The sequence below is a fragment of the Notolepis coatsorum genome (assembly GCF_963971535.1).
Source record: "Notolepis coatsorum genome assembly, chromosome: 16".
NCBI lineage: Eukaryota > Metazoa > Chordata > Actinopteri > Aulopiformes > Paralepididae > Notolepis > Notolepis coatsorum.
In genome coordinates this window covers 5268177-5282735 of record NC_140180.1, presented here as the reverse complement: position 1 = coordinate 5282735, position 14559 = coordinate 5268177, and the positions used below count along the sequence as shown (strand labels likewise).

The 14559-nt window shown below is 44.5% G+C and overlaps 4 protein-coding genes across 4 annotated transcripts; all 4 read right to left on the bottom strand.

Annotated features, from left to right (window-relative positions):
- Positions 1 to 381: 381 nt before the first annotated feature.
- LOC311242338 (protocadherin gamma-C5-like) lies at positions 382 to 2853 on the bottom strand (the record flags this gene model as incomplete). The annotated part of the gene is made up of 1 exon (XM_084331286.1): positions 382 to 2853. The coding sequence occupies exon 1, from the start codon at positions 2845 to 2847 to the stop codon at positions 382 to 384; it is 2466 nt and encodes an 821-aa protein (XP_084187412.1). The 5' UTR covers positions 2848 to 2853.
- Positions 2854 to 4029: 1176 nt separating this feature from the next.
- On the bottom strand, positions 4030 to 6498 carry LOC311242339 (protocadherin gamma-C5-like; the record flags this gene model as incomplete). The annotated part of the gene is made up of 1 exon (XM_084331287.1): positions 4030 to 6498. Exon 1 carries the CDS (start codon positions 6490 to 6492, stop codon positions 4030 to 4032), a length of 2463 nt encoding a protein of 820 aa, XP_084187413.1. The 5' UTR covers positions 6493 to 6498.
- Positions 6499 to 8152: 1654 nt separating this feature from the next.
- On the bottom strand, positions 8153 to 10630 carry LOC311242525 (protocadherin gamma-C5-like; the record flags this gene model as incomplete). Its single annotated transcript, XM_084331484.1, has 1 exon — positions 8153 to 10630. Exon 1 carries the CDS (start codon positions 10619 to 10621, stop codon positions 8153 to 8155), a length of 2469 nt encoding a protein of 822 aa, XP_084187610.1. The 5' UTR covers positions 10622 to 10630.
- Positions 10631 to 11690: 1060 nt separating this feature from the next.
- LOC311242524 (protocadherin gamma-C5-like) lies at positions 11691 to 14234 on the bottom strand (the record flags this gene model as incomplete). The annotated part of the gene is made up of 1 exon (XM_084331483.1): positions 11691 to 14234. The coding sequence occupies exon 1, from the start codon at positions 14226 to 14228 to the stop codon at positions 11691 to 11693; it is 2538 nt and encodes an 845-aa protein (XP_084187609.1). The 5' UTR covers positions 14229 to 14234.
- Between the last annotated feature and the right edge of the window lie 325 nt (positions 14235 to 14559).

Below are 14559 nucleotides of genomic sequence, written 5' to 3'. Positions count from 1 at the left end.
AGGCGCTGTCCACCGACGTGGTGCTGAAACGCTGAGTTCACAATGTCTGTCAGATAACAGGTAGGCCTACTCCAAACACCAAACAGATTCCATTACTTCAGAACAAAGATATCGTTTTCTGGGACCAGACAACAGATATGCCTGTTTGCTAAAATATAGCAATTAAATAGATCTGGAAAACAACTGAGGCACCATATATTTTAGACAATTACACGATTATAAGTCATGATCATTTTCAAAGTGCTGGAGGGCTTATTGATATCACTTTTCATAATGGCCTGTTAAGTTTCACTGTAGTGAAATAATTGTATGTTACTTCTTATGACAAATGGTATGTCTTTTGATGTTGACACAGATACAGAACAGAGCTTCAACATTCCATCATTCTCTGCTCACCTGCTGGCTCTCAAAGGTCCAGGTGCTGTCAGGTAAAGAGGCGTCTAGGACGTTGATCATCTCCTTAAAGTCAGTGGTGCTGCTGGGCTTAACGAAGGTGAAATCACTGTACTCTGACATGGGAGAGAGGCAGGACCTGAAGGACTGACTCTGAGACAACATGTCTCCTCCCAGGACCTCCACGTACTTAATAGGCCCGTCACTGTTGAGCTGGATCTGCAGGTTTCTGTTGGGGTTCTTGTAGCCGTCATAGTCAGGCTGGCTCATGCAGCAACTACCGTCTCTGCTGTTCCTAACGCACTTGACTGCTAAGATGAGAAAAGTCACCACAGACAGTACAGACACCGAGGCCAGAGAGAGGATCAAATAAAGGGTGATTCTCCCACTTTTCTTGCTGGGCTCTGCTGCTTTCTGTCTGAGGTCCAAGATGGGCTCGTGGAGCCCGTCCTCTAGCAGAATGGACACCGTGACGGTGGAGGACTGGCCCGGTTCCCCGTCGTCCTTGATCTGTATAACCAGCCTCTGAGAGGAGTCGTCCTGCTCGGACACAGAGCGTTTAGTCCTCACCTCCCCCGTGTAAAGACTGACAGTGAACAGAGAGGCGTCTGTGGCCTCCGCCAGTTTATAGGAGACCAGTGCGTTATGACCCGAGTCAGCGTCCACGGCCGTCACCTTGGTAACCAGGTGGCCTGCTTTAGCGGAGCGAGGCATCCTCTGATGAGAGAGTGAGCCCAGGACAGCAGAGGAGGGGTAAATAACAGTGGGGGCATTATCGTTCTGGTCCAGGATAAAAACATGGACAGTAGCGTTGCTGCTCAGAGAAGGAGAGCCCTGGTCCTTTGCCTGCACCTGGATCTGGAACACCTTCAGTTTCTCATAGTCAAACGAGTGCATGCTGTAGATGCTGCCGTTATCAGAGTTCATGTAGACATAGGAGGACACAGACACCTCCTGAACCTTGGAGTCCAGGATGGAGTAGGAGATCTTGGCGTTTTCCCCAAAGTCCAGGTCAGATGCGGATACTGAGTAGAGTATGGAGCCTGGCACCCCGTTCTCTTTCAAATACACATTATAGGAGGGCTGGGTGAATATAGGAGGGTTGTCATTCACATCAGTGATGCTGACAGGTATAGTTCTCTTACTAGTCAGGGGAGGAGAGCCTGAATCAGTGGCTGTTATCTCAAGATTATACTCTGAGAAGCTCTCTCTGTCTAAAGCACCACTGGTAACCAGTGCGTAATTGTTAGAGAATGAGGGTTTCAGACTAAAAGGGAAACCTTTTGAGAGTTGTAGCGTCACTTTACCATTATCACCCGAGTCAATGTCGCGAGCGCTGATCAACGCTACAACTGTCCCACTGGGCGCATCTTCACGTACTGGACTTGGCTGTGAGGTCAGAACGATTTCAGGGACATTATCGTTGACATCTAAAACGTCGATTTGAACAGTACAATGCCCCTCCATCTCTGGAGAACCCTTGTCTTTCGCACTGATATCAATTTCATAATTTGATGCCGTCTCAAAATCTACATTTCCTTTCAAGGTAATTTCTCCTGTTATGGAATCTATATCAAACATTGATATTACTGACTCGGGAGTACGCTCGCCGAATGAGTACGTTAATTCCCCATTCTGCCCCTCGTCATTATCAGAAGCTATAACTTTGCTTATAAACGTGCCTTTTAAACTATGTTCAGATATAGAAACTTTGTAAATTGGCTTTTCAAACATAGGCATGTTATCGTTTACATCCAATACAATAATTGTTATCTTTGCTGTTCCAGATCTGACTGGATTGCCTCCATCTAAAGCAGTTAATAGCAACTGATGGATAGCCTTTTTCTCTCTGTCAAGTGGTTTCTCTAATATTAGTTCGGGGACTTTCCTTCCGTTGCTAACATCTTTTACTTTTAAACTGAAGCATTCATCTTTACTAAGCGTGTAGGACCTAAGCGAATTGCTTCCAACATCAGGGTCCACTGCATTCTCCAAAGGAAAACGACCGCCCGACACAGTTGATTCGGCAATCTTTAGCGTGAGCTCTTGCGTCACAAAACTAGGGGAGTTGTCATTAATGTCTCGTATTTCCACCTCTATTCGATGTAACTGTAGCGGGTCTTCTATAACCACTTGCAGAGGTAAAACGCAGCTCACGCTTTGTCCGCATAAAGCCTCTCTGTCTATTCTCTCGTTCACCACCAGCTCGCCCTTCCCCGCATCCACGCTGAAATACTGCTTACCAGCCTCCGAGGCGACGCGCAGTTTACGGTCAAAAATCTCTGATAGTCCTAAACCCAGATCTTTGGCTAGATTTCCTACCACAGAGCCCTGTTTCAGCTCCTCCGGGATGGTGTAGCGAGTCTGTCCGTCTATTGTACTCCACAAGAGGAAGAAATGATGCCACCAAAGAGCCTGCCACCTCCAGTCTCGGTATCCCGTTCTCTTTGTCATCCCTGAGCCGTTACAGCGCGTTATTTCCCATCGAGATATTATCCAGAAAAAAGACTTCAATGTTAAAATCCATCTCCAGAGAGAATCTTCCAACGATCACCAAATAGGTTTGTGCAGGTAAAAATGCGAAATTAAAGATAGATCTTTCATCTCTGTTTATTGTCTCATCCTCCTCTCTCCTCCAGCTCTGAGCAGTGTACGGGTAAGAGCACTGAGGCTGCATGGGGGGAGGCAGTAGATCTCTTTGTACAGTTATCTATGCTATTGGTGCACAGCATCCATCTAACATCCAATGAGAGGAGAGGAGAGGAACGGAGAACAGCGTTCTTAAAGCAACAGCGCCTTTTCTCTAAATAAACATGGTCTCTAAAAACAAAGCTAAAATCATTATAATTCCAACAATTTGGTATTATTTGTGAATATTAGGGTGAAATTGATTCACTGAAAAAACAATTACATAATAATAATGATAATAATAATAATTATTATTATTATTATTTTAATGTGATAGATTAAATCAGTCATTTATATTATGTTTACTTAAGCAAGTGTTGGAAACACAAATACACAAAAAAAAGCCATAATAAATATGTCTGTGAAAAATTCATGTAATGATTTGCCATTGTTGCACAGTAAAAGTTATATACAATCTACCGTTAAACCCCATTCATTATCAATGTATTTCAGTATGAGTTGCTGTCCACAGCTGTGGTGCTGAAACGTCTTGCCTTTCAAGTGGTCAAAGACCAGGCAACAACCAGTGCTATAAAAGCCTCTGTTTAAAACCTTGCACACAGAGTCAAAGGCGCTGTCCACAGATGTGGTGCTGAACCGCTGAGTTCACATTATGTCTGTCAGATAACAGATACTCCAAACACCAAACAGATTCCATTACTTCAAAACAAAGATTTAGTTTTCTGGGACCTGACAACAGAGATGCTGGTTTGCTAAAATATAACAATTAAGTACATCTGGAACACACCTCAAGGCACAATATGTTTAGACAATTATTATACTAAGCCATCATTCTCAAAGTGCTGGAAGGCTTGTTGTCATAATTGTCATAATGGCCGGTTAACAGAAGTTTCACTGTAGTTAAATGATTGTATGTTACTTCTTATGACAAAAGGTATGTATTTATACATTGATATACATACAGAACAGAGCTTCAACATTCCATCATTATCTGCTCACCTGCTGGCTCTCAAAGGTCCAGGTGCTGTCAGGTAAAGAGGCGTCTAGGACGTTGATCATCTCCTTAAAGTCAGTGGTGCTGCTGGGCTTAACGAAGGTGAAATCACTGTACTCTGACATGGGAGAGAGGCAGGACCTGAAGGACTGACTCTGAGACAACATGTCTCCTCCCAGGACCTCCACGTACTTAATAGGCCCGTCACTGTTGAGCTGGATCTGCAGGTTTCTGTTGGGGTTCTTGTAGCCGTCATAGTCAGGCTGGCTCATGCAGCAACTACCGTCTCTGCTGTTCCTAACGCACTTGACTGCTAAGATGAGAAAAGTCACCACAGACAGTACAGACACCGAGGCCAGAGAGAGGATCAAATAAAGGGTGATTCTCCCACTTTTCTTGCTGGGCTCTGCTGCTTTCTGTCTCAGGTCCAAGATGGGCTCGTGGAGCCCGTCCTCTAGCAGAATGGACACCGTGACGGTGGAGGACTGGCCCGGTTCCCCGTCGTCCTTGATCTGTATAACCAGCCTCTGAGAGGAGTCGTCCTGCTCGGACACAGAGCGTTTAGTCCTCACCTCCCCCGTGTAAAGACTGACAGTAAACAGAGAGGCGTCTGTGGCCTCCGCCAGTTTATAGGAGACCAGTGCGTTGTGACCCGAGTCAGCGTCCACGGCCGTCACCTTGGTAACCAGGTGGCCTGCTTTAGCGGAGCGAGGCATCCTCTGATGAGAGAGTGAGCCCAGGACAGCAGAGGAGGGGTAAATAACAGTGGGGGCATTATCGTTCTGGTCCAGGATAAAAACATGGACAGTAGCGTTGCTGCTCAGAGAAGGAGAGCCCTGGTCCTTTGCCTGCACCTGGATCTGGAACACCTTCAGTTTCTCATAGTCAAACGAGTGCATGCTGTAGATGCTGCCGTTATCAGAGTTCATGTAGACATAGGAGGACACAGACACCTCCTGAACCTTGGAGTCCAGGATGGAGTAGGAGATCTTGGCGTTTTCCCCAAAGTCCAGGTCAGATGCGGATACTGAGTAGAGTATGGAGCCTGGCACCCCGTTCTCTTTCAAATACACATTATAGGAGGGCTGGGTGAATATAGGAGGGTTGTCATTCACATCAGTGATGCTGACAGGTATAGTTCTCTTACTAGTCAGGGGAGGAGAGCCTGAATCAGTGGCTGTTATCTCAAGAGTATACTCTGAGAAGCTCTCTCTGTCTAAAGCACCACTGGTAACGAGTGCGTAATTGTTAGAGAATGAGGGTTTCAGACTAAAAGGTAAACCCTTTGAGAGCTGTAGCGTCACTTTACCATTATCACCGGAGTCAATGTCGCGAGCACTGATCAACGCTACAACTGTCCCACTGGGCGCATCTTCACGTACTGGACTTGGCTGTGAGGTCAGAACGATTTCAGGGGCATTATCGTTGACATCTAAAACTTCTATTTGAACAGTACAATGCCCCTCCATCTCTGGAGAACCCTTGTCTTTCGCACTGATATCAATTTCATAATTTGATGTGGTCTCAAAATCGACATTTCCTTTCAAGGTAATTTCTCCTGTTATGGAATCTATATCAAACGTTGATATTACTGACTCGGGAGTACGCTTGCCAAAGGAGTACGTTAATTCTCCATTTTGCCCCTCGTCGTTATCAGACGCTTTAACTTTGCTTATAAAAGTGCCCTTTAAACTATGTTCAAATATAGACACTTTGTAAACGGGCTTTTCAAACGTGGGAATGTTATCGTTTACATCCAATACCGTAATTGTTATCTTTGCTGTTCCAGATCTGACTGGATTGCCTCCATCTAAAGCCGTTAATAGCAACTGATGGATAGGCTTTTTCTCTCTGTCAAGTGGTTTCTCTAATATTAGTTCAGGGACTTTCCTTCCATTGCTAACATCGTTTACCTTTAAACTGAAGCATTCATCTTTACTAAGCGTGTAGGACCTAAGCGAATTGCTTCCAACATCAGGGTCCACTGCATTCTCCAAAGGAAAACGCACACCCGCAACAGTTGATTCGGCAATATTCAGTGTGAGCTCTCCTGTCACAAAACTAGGGGAATTGTCATTAATGTCTCGTATTTCCACCTCTATTCGATGTAACTGTAGCGGGTCTTCTATAACGACTTGCAGAGGTAGAACGCAGCTTGCGCTTTGTCCGCATAAAGCCTCTCTGTCTATTCTCTCGTTCACCACCAGCTCGCCCTTCCCCGCATCCACGCTGAAATACTGCTTACCAGCCTCCGAGGCGACGCGCAGTTTACGGTCAAAAATCTCTGATAGTCCTAAACCCAGATCTTTGGCCAGATTTCCTACCACAGAGCCCTGTTTCAGCTCCTCCGGGATGGTGTAGCGAGTCTGTCCGTCTATTGTACTCCACAAGAGGAAGAAATGATGCCACCAAAGAGCCTGCCACCTCCAGTCTCGGTATCCCGTTCTCTTTGTCATCCCTGAGCCGTTACAGCGCGTTATTTCCCATCGAGATATTATCCAGAACAAAGACTTCAATGTTAAAATCCATCTCCAGAGAGAATCTTCCAACGATCACCAAATATTTTTGTGCAGGTAAAAATGTGATATTAAAGATAGATCTTTCATCTCTGTTTATTGTCTCATCCTCCTCTCTCCTCCAGCTCTGAGCAGTGTACGGGTAAGAGCGCTGAGGCTGCATGGGGGGAGGGAGTAGATCTCTTTGTACAGTTATCTATTCTATTGGTGCACAGCATCCATCTAACATCCAATGAGAGGAGAGGAGAGGAACGGAGAACAGTGTTCTTAAAGCAACAGCATGCTTTCTCTAAATAAAAAAGTGAAATCATTATAATTCCAATAATTTAGTATTATTTGTGAATATTAGGGTGAAATTGATTCACTAAAAAAACAATTACATAATAATGATAATAATAATAATAATAATAATTATTATTATTATTTTAATGTATTCGATTAAATCAGTAATTTATATTATGTTTACTTAAGCAAGTATTGGAAACTCAAATACATTAAAAAAGCCCTAATAAATATGTCTGTGTAATGATTTGCCATTGTTATACATGAAAATGTATATACAATCAATCCTTAAACCCCATTCATTATCGATGTATTTCACTATGAGTTGCTGTCCGCAGATGTGGTGCTGAAACGTCTTGCCTTTTAAGTGGTCAAACACCAGGCACACTGTGAACTTCAACAACCAGTACTACAAAAGCCTCTGTTTAAAACATTGCCAACAGAGTCAAAGGCGCTGTCCACATATGTGGTGCTGAAATGCTGAGTTCACATTATGTCTGTCAGATAACAGAAAGGTAAAATCATTATAATTCCAATAATTTGGTATTATTTGTGAATATTAGGTTGAAATTGATTCACTGAAAAACAATTACATAATAATAATGATAATAATAATAATAATTATTATTATTATTTTAATGTATTAGATTAAATCAGTCATTTATATTATGTTTACTTAAGCAAGTATTAAAAACACAAATACATACAAAAAAAGCCATAATAAATATGTCTGTGAAAAAGTAAAAAGGTATGTAATGATTTGCCATTGTTGTACAGTAAAAGGTATATACAATCTACCCTTAAACCCCATTCATTATCAATGTATTTCAGTATGAGTTGCTGTCCACAGCTGTGGTGCTGAAACGTCTTGCCTTTCAAGTGGTCAAAGACCAGGCAACAACCAGTGCTATAAAAGCCTCTGTTTAAAACCTTGATTCAAAGGCGCTGTCCACAGATGTGGTGCTGAAACGCTGAGTTCACAATATTATGTCAGATAGCAGATACTCCAAACACCAAACAGATTCCATTACTTCAAAACAAAGATATAGTTTTCTGGGACCTGACAACAGAGATGTCTGTTTGCTCAAATAAACAATTAAGTACATCTGGAACACACCTCAAGGCACCATATTTGTTGCCAATTACAAGATTATACTAAGCCATCATTCTCAAAGCGCTGGAAGGCTTATTGTCATCACTTGTCACAATGGCCTGTTAACAGACGTTTCACTGTAGTTAAATGATTGTATGTTACTTCTTATGACAAATGGTATGTATTTACGTTGATACAGATACAGAACAGAGCTTCAACATTCCATCATTCTCTGCTGCTCACCTGCTGGCTCTCAAAGGTCCAGGTGCTGTCAGGTAAAGAGGCGTCTAGGACGTTGATCATCTCCTTAAAGTCAGTGGTGCTGCTGGGCTTAACGAAGGTGAAATCACTGTACTCTGACATGGGAGAGAGGCAGGACCTGAAGGACTGACTCTGAGACAACATGTCTCCTCCCAGGACCTCCACGTACTTAATAGGCCCGTCACTGTTGAGCTGGATCTGCAGGTTTCTGTTGGGGTTCTTGTAGCCGTCATAGTCAGGCTGGCTCATGCAGCAACTACCGTCTCTGCTGTTCCTAACGCACTTGACTGCTAAGATGAGAAAAGTCACCACAGACAGTACAGACACCGAGGCCAGAGAGAGGATCAAATAAAGGGTGATTCTCCCACTTTTCTTGCTGGGCTCTGCTGCTTTCTGCCTGAGGTCCAAGATGGGCTCGTGCAGCCCGTCCTCTAGCAGAATGGACACCATGACGGTGGAGGACTGGCCCGGTTCCCCGTCGTCCTTGATCTGTATAACCAGCCTCTGAGAGGAGTCGTCCTGCTCGGACACAGAGCGTTTAGTCCTCACCTCCCCCGTGTAAAGACTGACAGTGAACAGAGAGGCGTCTGTGGCCTCCGCCAGTTGATAGGAGACCAGTGCGTTATGACCCGAGTCAGCGTCCACGGCCGTCACCTTGGTAACCAGGTGGCCTGCTTTAGCGGAGCGAGGCATCCTCTGATGAGAGAGTGAGCCCAGGACAGCAGAGGAGGGGTAAATAACAGTGGGGGCATTATCGTTCTGGTCCAGGATAAAAACATGGACAGTAGCATTGCTGCTCAGAGAAGGAGAGCCCTGGTCCTTTGCCTGCACCTGGATCTGGAACACCTTCAGTTTCTCATAGTCAAACGAGTGCATGCTGTAGATGCTGCCGTTATCAGAGTTCATGTAGACATAGGAGGACACAGACACCTCCTGAACCTTGGAGTCCAGGATGGAGTAGGAGATCTTGGCGTTTTCCCCAAAGTCCAGGTCAGATGCGGATACTGAGTAGAGTATGGAGCCTGGCACCCCGTTCTCTTTCAAATACACATTATAGGAGGGCTGGGTGAATATAGGAGGGTTGTCATTCACATCAGTGATGCTGACAGGTATAGTTCTCTTACTAGTCAGGGGAGGAGAGCCTGAATCAGTGGCTGTTATCTCAAGATTATACTCTGAGAAGCTCTCTCTGTCTAAAGCACCACTGGTAACCAGTGCGTAATTATTAGAGAATGAGGGTTTCAGACTAAAAGGAAAACCTTTGGAGAGTTTTAACGTCACTTTACCGTTATCACCGGAGTCAAGGTCTCTTGCACTGATCAAAGCTACTACAGTACCACTGGGCGCATCCTCGCGCACTGGGCTGGGTTTTGAAGTGAGAACGATTTCAGGGGTATTATCATTAACGTCTAACACATCTATCTGCACACGACAATGACCCTCCATTTCAGGCAAGCCTTTGTCTTTGGCCCTGACATCTACACGATATGATGGAGAACTTTCATAATCCAACTGTCCCTTCAAATATATTTCCCCCGTGATGGGATTTATGTCAAACATCGACAATATGGAAACTGGCGTGTCGATACCGAACGAGTATTCAATCTCTCCATTCGGGCCATCATCTACATCCGTTGCTTTAGTCTTAACAATTAAAGTCCCCTTCATGCTATTTTCACTGATAACTGCTTTATAAACAGTCTTTTCAAAAGTCGGAATATTATCGTTTACATCCAGAACAGTTATGGTGATCTGTGAAGTCCCAGACCTGGCCGGGTTCCCTCCATCTAAAGCCGTCAATAGTAGCTGGTGAACAGCTTGTTTCTCTCTATCGAGTGGCTTCTCTAACACCAGCTCTGGAACCTTTTTTCCATCCTCAAATTCTTTAACCTTTAAGCTAAAACATTCATCTTTACTGATGGTGTATGACTTCAAGCCATTGTTACCTACATCTGGGTCCTCTGCGCTCTTCAACGAAAAACGAACACCCGCAACAGTGGATTCGGCTATTTTCAACATAAACTCTTGATTTAAAAAACTGGGAGAATTATCGTTTATGTCTCTTATTTCCACCTCAACTCGATATAACTGTAGGGGATTTTCTATTACAACCTGCAGAGGTAGAACGCAGGTGGCGCTTTGTCCGCATAAAGCCTCTCTGTCTATTCTCTCGTTCACCACCAGCTCGCCCTTCCCCGCATCCACGCTGAAATACTGCTTACCAGCCTCCGAGGCGACGCGCAGTTTACGGTCAAAAATCTCTGATAGTCCTAAACCCAGATCTTTGGCCAGATTTCCTACCACAGAGCCCTGTTTCAGCTCCTCCGGGATGGTGTAGCGAGTCTGTCCGTCTATTGTACTCCACAAGAGGAAGAAATGATGCCACCAAAGAGCCTGCCACCTCCAGTCTCGGTATCCCGTTCTCTTTGTCATCCCTGAGCCGTTATAGCGCGTTATTTCCCATCGAGATATTATCCAGAACAAAGACTTCAATGTTAAAATCCATCTCCAGATAGAATATTCCAATAGAAAGATCACCTAATGATGTTGGCTTGCTAAATTACAGGTATAATTCCATCCTCGAGTGTAGAATCACATCCTTCTCTTCTCTAGCTCTGCAAGGCATTTAAAGGCTTAGGCTATTCTGAGGCTGCATGGGGGGAGGGAGTAGATCTCTTTGTACAGTTCTGTATGCTATTGGTGCACAGCATCTACCCATCATCCAATGAGAGGGAAACACAGCCGTGCTCTTAAAGTCGCAGTAGCAGCCTGTCTTTAAGCCTATATCCTCAGTGTGATGAGAAGGAATGGTAAATGCTACATATTTCACTGGAAATCATTAACCAATTATTCAAATGATAAGTCATCACTAGATATTATAAAATGCATCCAGGTTACTCAAGAAAAAAAAAACGACATGATAGGGTATTCATATCACTACCTCAAATCGTTTGCGCTGACTACAAAATGTGGTTGATGTAATATACAATTACTTTTATAATGCCAACAAGTCTGCAAAGGGACCTTCCCTACTCTGACAATTATATTGAAAATAAAGCAACATGTAATGTTTCAAAGATGTCCTATATAAATGAAAGACAAGCCATGGAAAGTAATACAATATCAAAGTAGGCCTACTTTTTTAAGTGTCGCTGTTCACTCAAATGGTGCTGAAAGCAATTAAATAGAAGGCACATTTAAAATGGCAAATGCAAGAAACCACAAGAGTTCAAATAGATTGCAGTCCACAACTAATTTCATCTGATGTCGCTGTTCACAGTGGTGGTGCTGAAACCAAAGCATTCACATAGGAAACAAAAAGCAATACCCATGACAGTAGACTCAGAAACAGAATGGTGGTGAAAGGGAATATCTAGCTTACTAAGTGTAAGCATTATTGTGTTCAGAATGGTTGTGGAAGTAGTAATGAGTCTCAACGAATAGCCATTGATTAGGTCATTATGTGGTTCCACTGTGACACAGTTCTAAAAATAAGATATTTTTATACGACAAATAATGTGTCTACTATCTTTGATTCAAGGACAGATCTTTGGTCATTACAATTGCATTCATATCTGCTCACCTGCTGGCTCTCAAAGGTCCAGGTGCTGTCAGGTAAAGAGGCGTCTAGGACGTTGATCATCTCCTTAAAGTCAGTGGTGCTGCTGGGCTTAACGAAGGTGAAATCACTGTACTCTGACATGGGAGAGAGGCAGGACCTGAAGGACTGACTCTGAGACAACATGTCTCCTCCCAGGACCTCCACGTACTTAATAGGCCCGTCACTGTTGAGCTGGATCTGCAGGTTTCTGTTGGGGTTCTTGTAGCCGTCATAGTCAGGCTGGCTCATGCAGCAACTACCGTCTCTGCTGTTCCTAACGCACTTGACTGCTAAGATGAGAAAAGTCACCACAGACAGTACAGACACCGAGGCCAGAGAGAGGATCAAATAAAGGGTGATTCTCCCACTTTTCTTGCTGGGCTCTGCTGCTTTCTGTCTGAGGTCCAAGATGGGCTCGTGGAGCCCGTCCTCTAGCAGAATGGACACCGTGACGGTGGAGGACTGGCCCGGTTCCCCGTCGTCCTTGATCTGTATAACCAGCCTCTGAGAGGAGTCGTCCTGCTCGGACACAGAGCGTTTAGTCCTCACCTCCCCCGTGTAAAGACTGACAGTGAACAGAGAGGCGTCTGTGGCCTCCGCCAGTTGATAGGAGACCAGTGCGTTGTGACCCGAGTCAGCGTCCACGGCCGTCACCTTGGTAACCAGGTGGCCTGCTTTAGCGGAGCGAGGCATCCTCTGATGAGAGAGTGAGCCCAGGACAGCAGAGGAGGGGTAAATAACAGTGGGGGCATTATCGTTCTGGTCCAGGATAAAAACATGGACAGTGGCGTTGCTGCTCAGAGAAGGAGAGCCCTGGTCCTTTGCCTGCACCTGGATCTGGAACACCTTCAGTTTCTCATAGTCAAACGAGTGCATGCTGTAGATGCTGCCGTTATCAGAGTTCATGTAGACATAGGAGGACACAGACACCTCCTGAACCTTGGAGTCCAGGATGGAGTAGGAGATCTTGGCGTTTTCCCCAAAGTCCAGGTCAGATGCGGATACTGAGTAGAGTATGGAGCCTGGCACCCCGTTCTCTTTCAAATACACATTATAGGAGGGCTGGGTGAATTTAGGACGGTTGTCATTCACATCAGTGATGCTGACAGGTATAGTTCTCTTACTAGTCAGGGGAGGAGAGCCTGAATCAGTGGCTGTTATCTCAAGATTATACTCTGAGAAGCTCTCTCTGTCTAAAGCACCACTGGTAACCAGTGCGTAATTGTTAGAGAATGAGGGTTTCAGACTAAAAGGAAAACCTCTGTCCAGTTGGAGTTGTAACGTTACTTTACCGTTATCACCAGAATCAAGGTCCCGAGCACTGAGCAAAGCTACAACTGTGCCACTGGGAGAGTCCTCGCGCACTGCGCTGGGTTTTGAAGTCAGAATAATTTCTGGAGCGTTATCATTAACGTCTAAAACGTCTACTTGAATACTACAATGGCCCTCCATTTCTGGATTTCCTCTGTCTTTTGCCCTAATATCAATCCGATATGAAACAGTTTTCTCATAATCAAGATTACCTTTTAAATATATCTCACCTGTCCATGAATTGATTTCAAATATTGAGAGGACAGTTTCGGGTGTGCGCTTACCAAAAGAATATTGGATCTCTCCGTTCTGACCTTCGTCAATATCCGTTGCCTTAAGTTTGAAAAGAGACGTTCCTTCAGAACTATTTTCCTTAATGCTGACCTTATAAACCGACTTTTCAAATACAGGAATATTATCATTTATATCAAGCACTGTTATAGTTATCTGCGCGGTCCCTGATTTGCTAGGGTTTCCGCCGTCCAGTGCTGTCAAAAGGAGTTTATGAACAGCTTTTCTCTCCCGATCAAGAGGTTTTTCTAGTAGGATCTCAGGCACTTTCTTACCACCTTCAATCTCCTTTACCTTCAAACTAAAACATTCGTCTTTGCTAAGTGTGTAGGTCTTTAAACCATTACTTCCAACATCGGGGTCTTCGGCGCTCTCCAGTGGGAAATACACACCCGCAACGGTCGACTCTGAGATTTCTAGCGTAATTTCATTTGTCAGAAAACTAGGGGAGTTGTCATTAATGTCTCGTATTTCCACCTCTATCCGATGTAACTGTAACGGGTCTTCTATAACCACTTGCAGAGGTAAAACGCAGCTCACGCTTTGTCCGCATAAAGCCTCTCTGTCTATTCTCTCGTTCACCACCAGCTCGCCCTTCCCCGCATCCACGCTGAAATACTGCTTACCAGCCTCCGAGGCGACGCGCAGTTTACGGTCAAAAATCTCTGATAGTCCTAAACCCAGATCTTTGGCTAGATTTCCTACCACAGAGCCCTGTTTCAGCTCCTCCGGGATGGTGTAGCGAGTCTGTCCGTCTATTGTACTCCACAAGAGGAAGAAATGATGCCACCAAAGAGCCTGCCACCTCCAGTCTCGGTATCCCGTTCTCTTTGTCATCCCTGAGCCGTTACAGCGCGTTATTTCCCATCGAGATATTATCCAGAACAAAGACTTCAATGTTAAAATCCATCTCCAGAGAGAATATTCCAACGATCACCAAATATGTTTGTGCAGGTAAAAATGCGAAATTAAAGATAGATCTTTCATCTCTGTTTATTGTCTCATCCTCCTCTCTCCTCCAGCTCTGAGCAGTGTACGGGTAAGAGCGCTGAGGCTGCGTGGGGGGAGGGAGTAGATCTCTTTGTACAGTTATCTATTCTATTGGTGCACAGCATCCAGCTAACATCCAATGAGAGGAGAGGAGAGGAAAGGAGAACAGTGTTCTTAA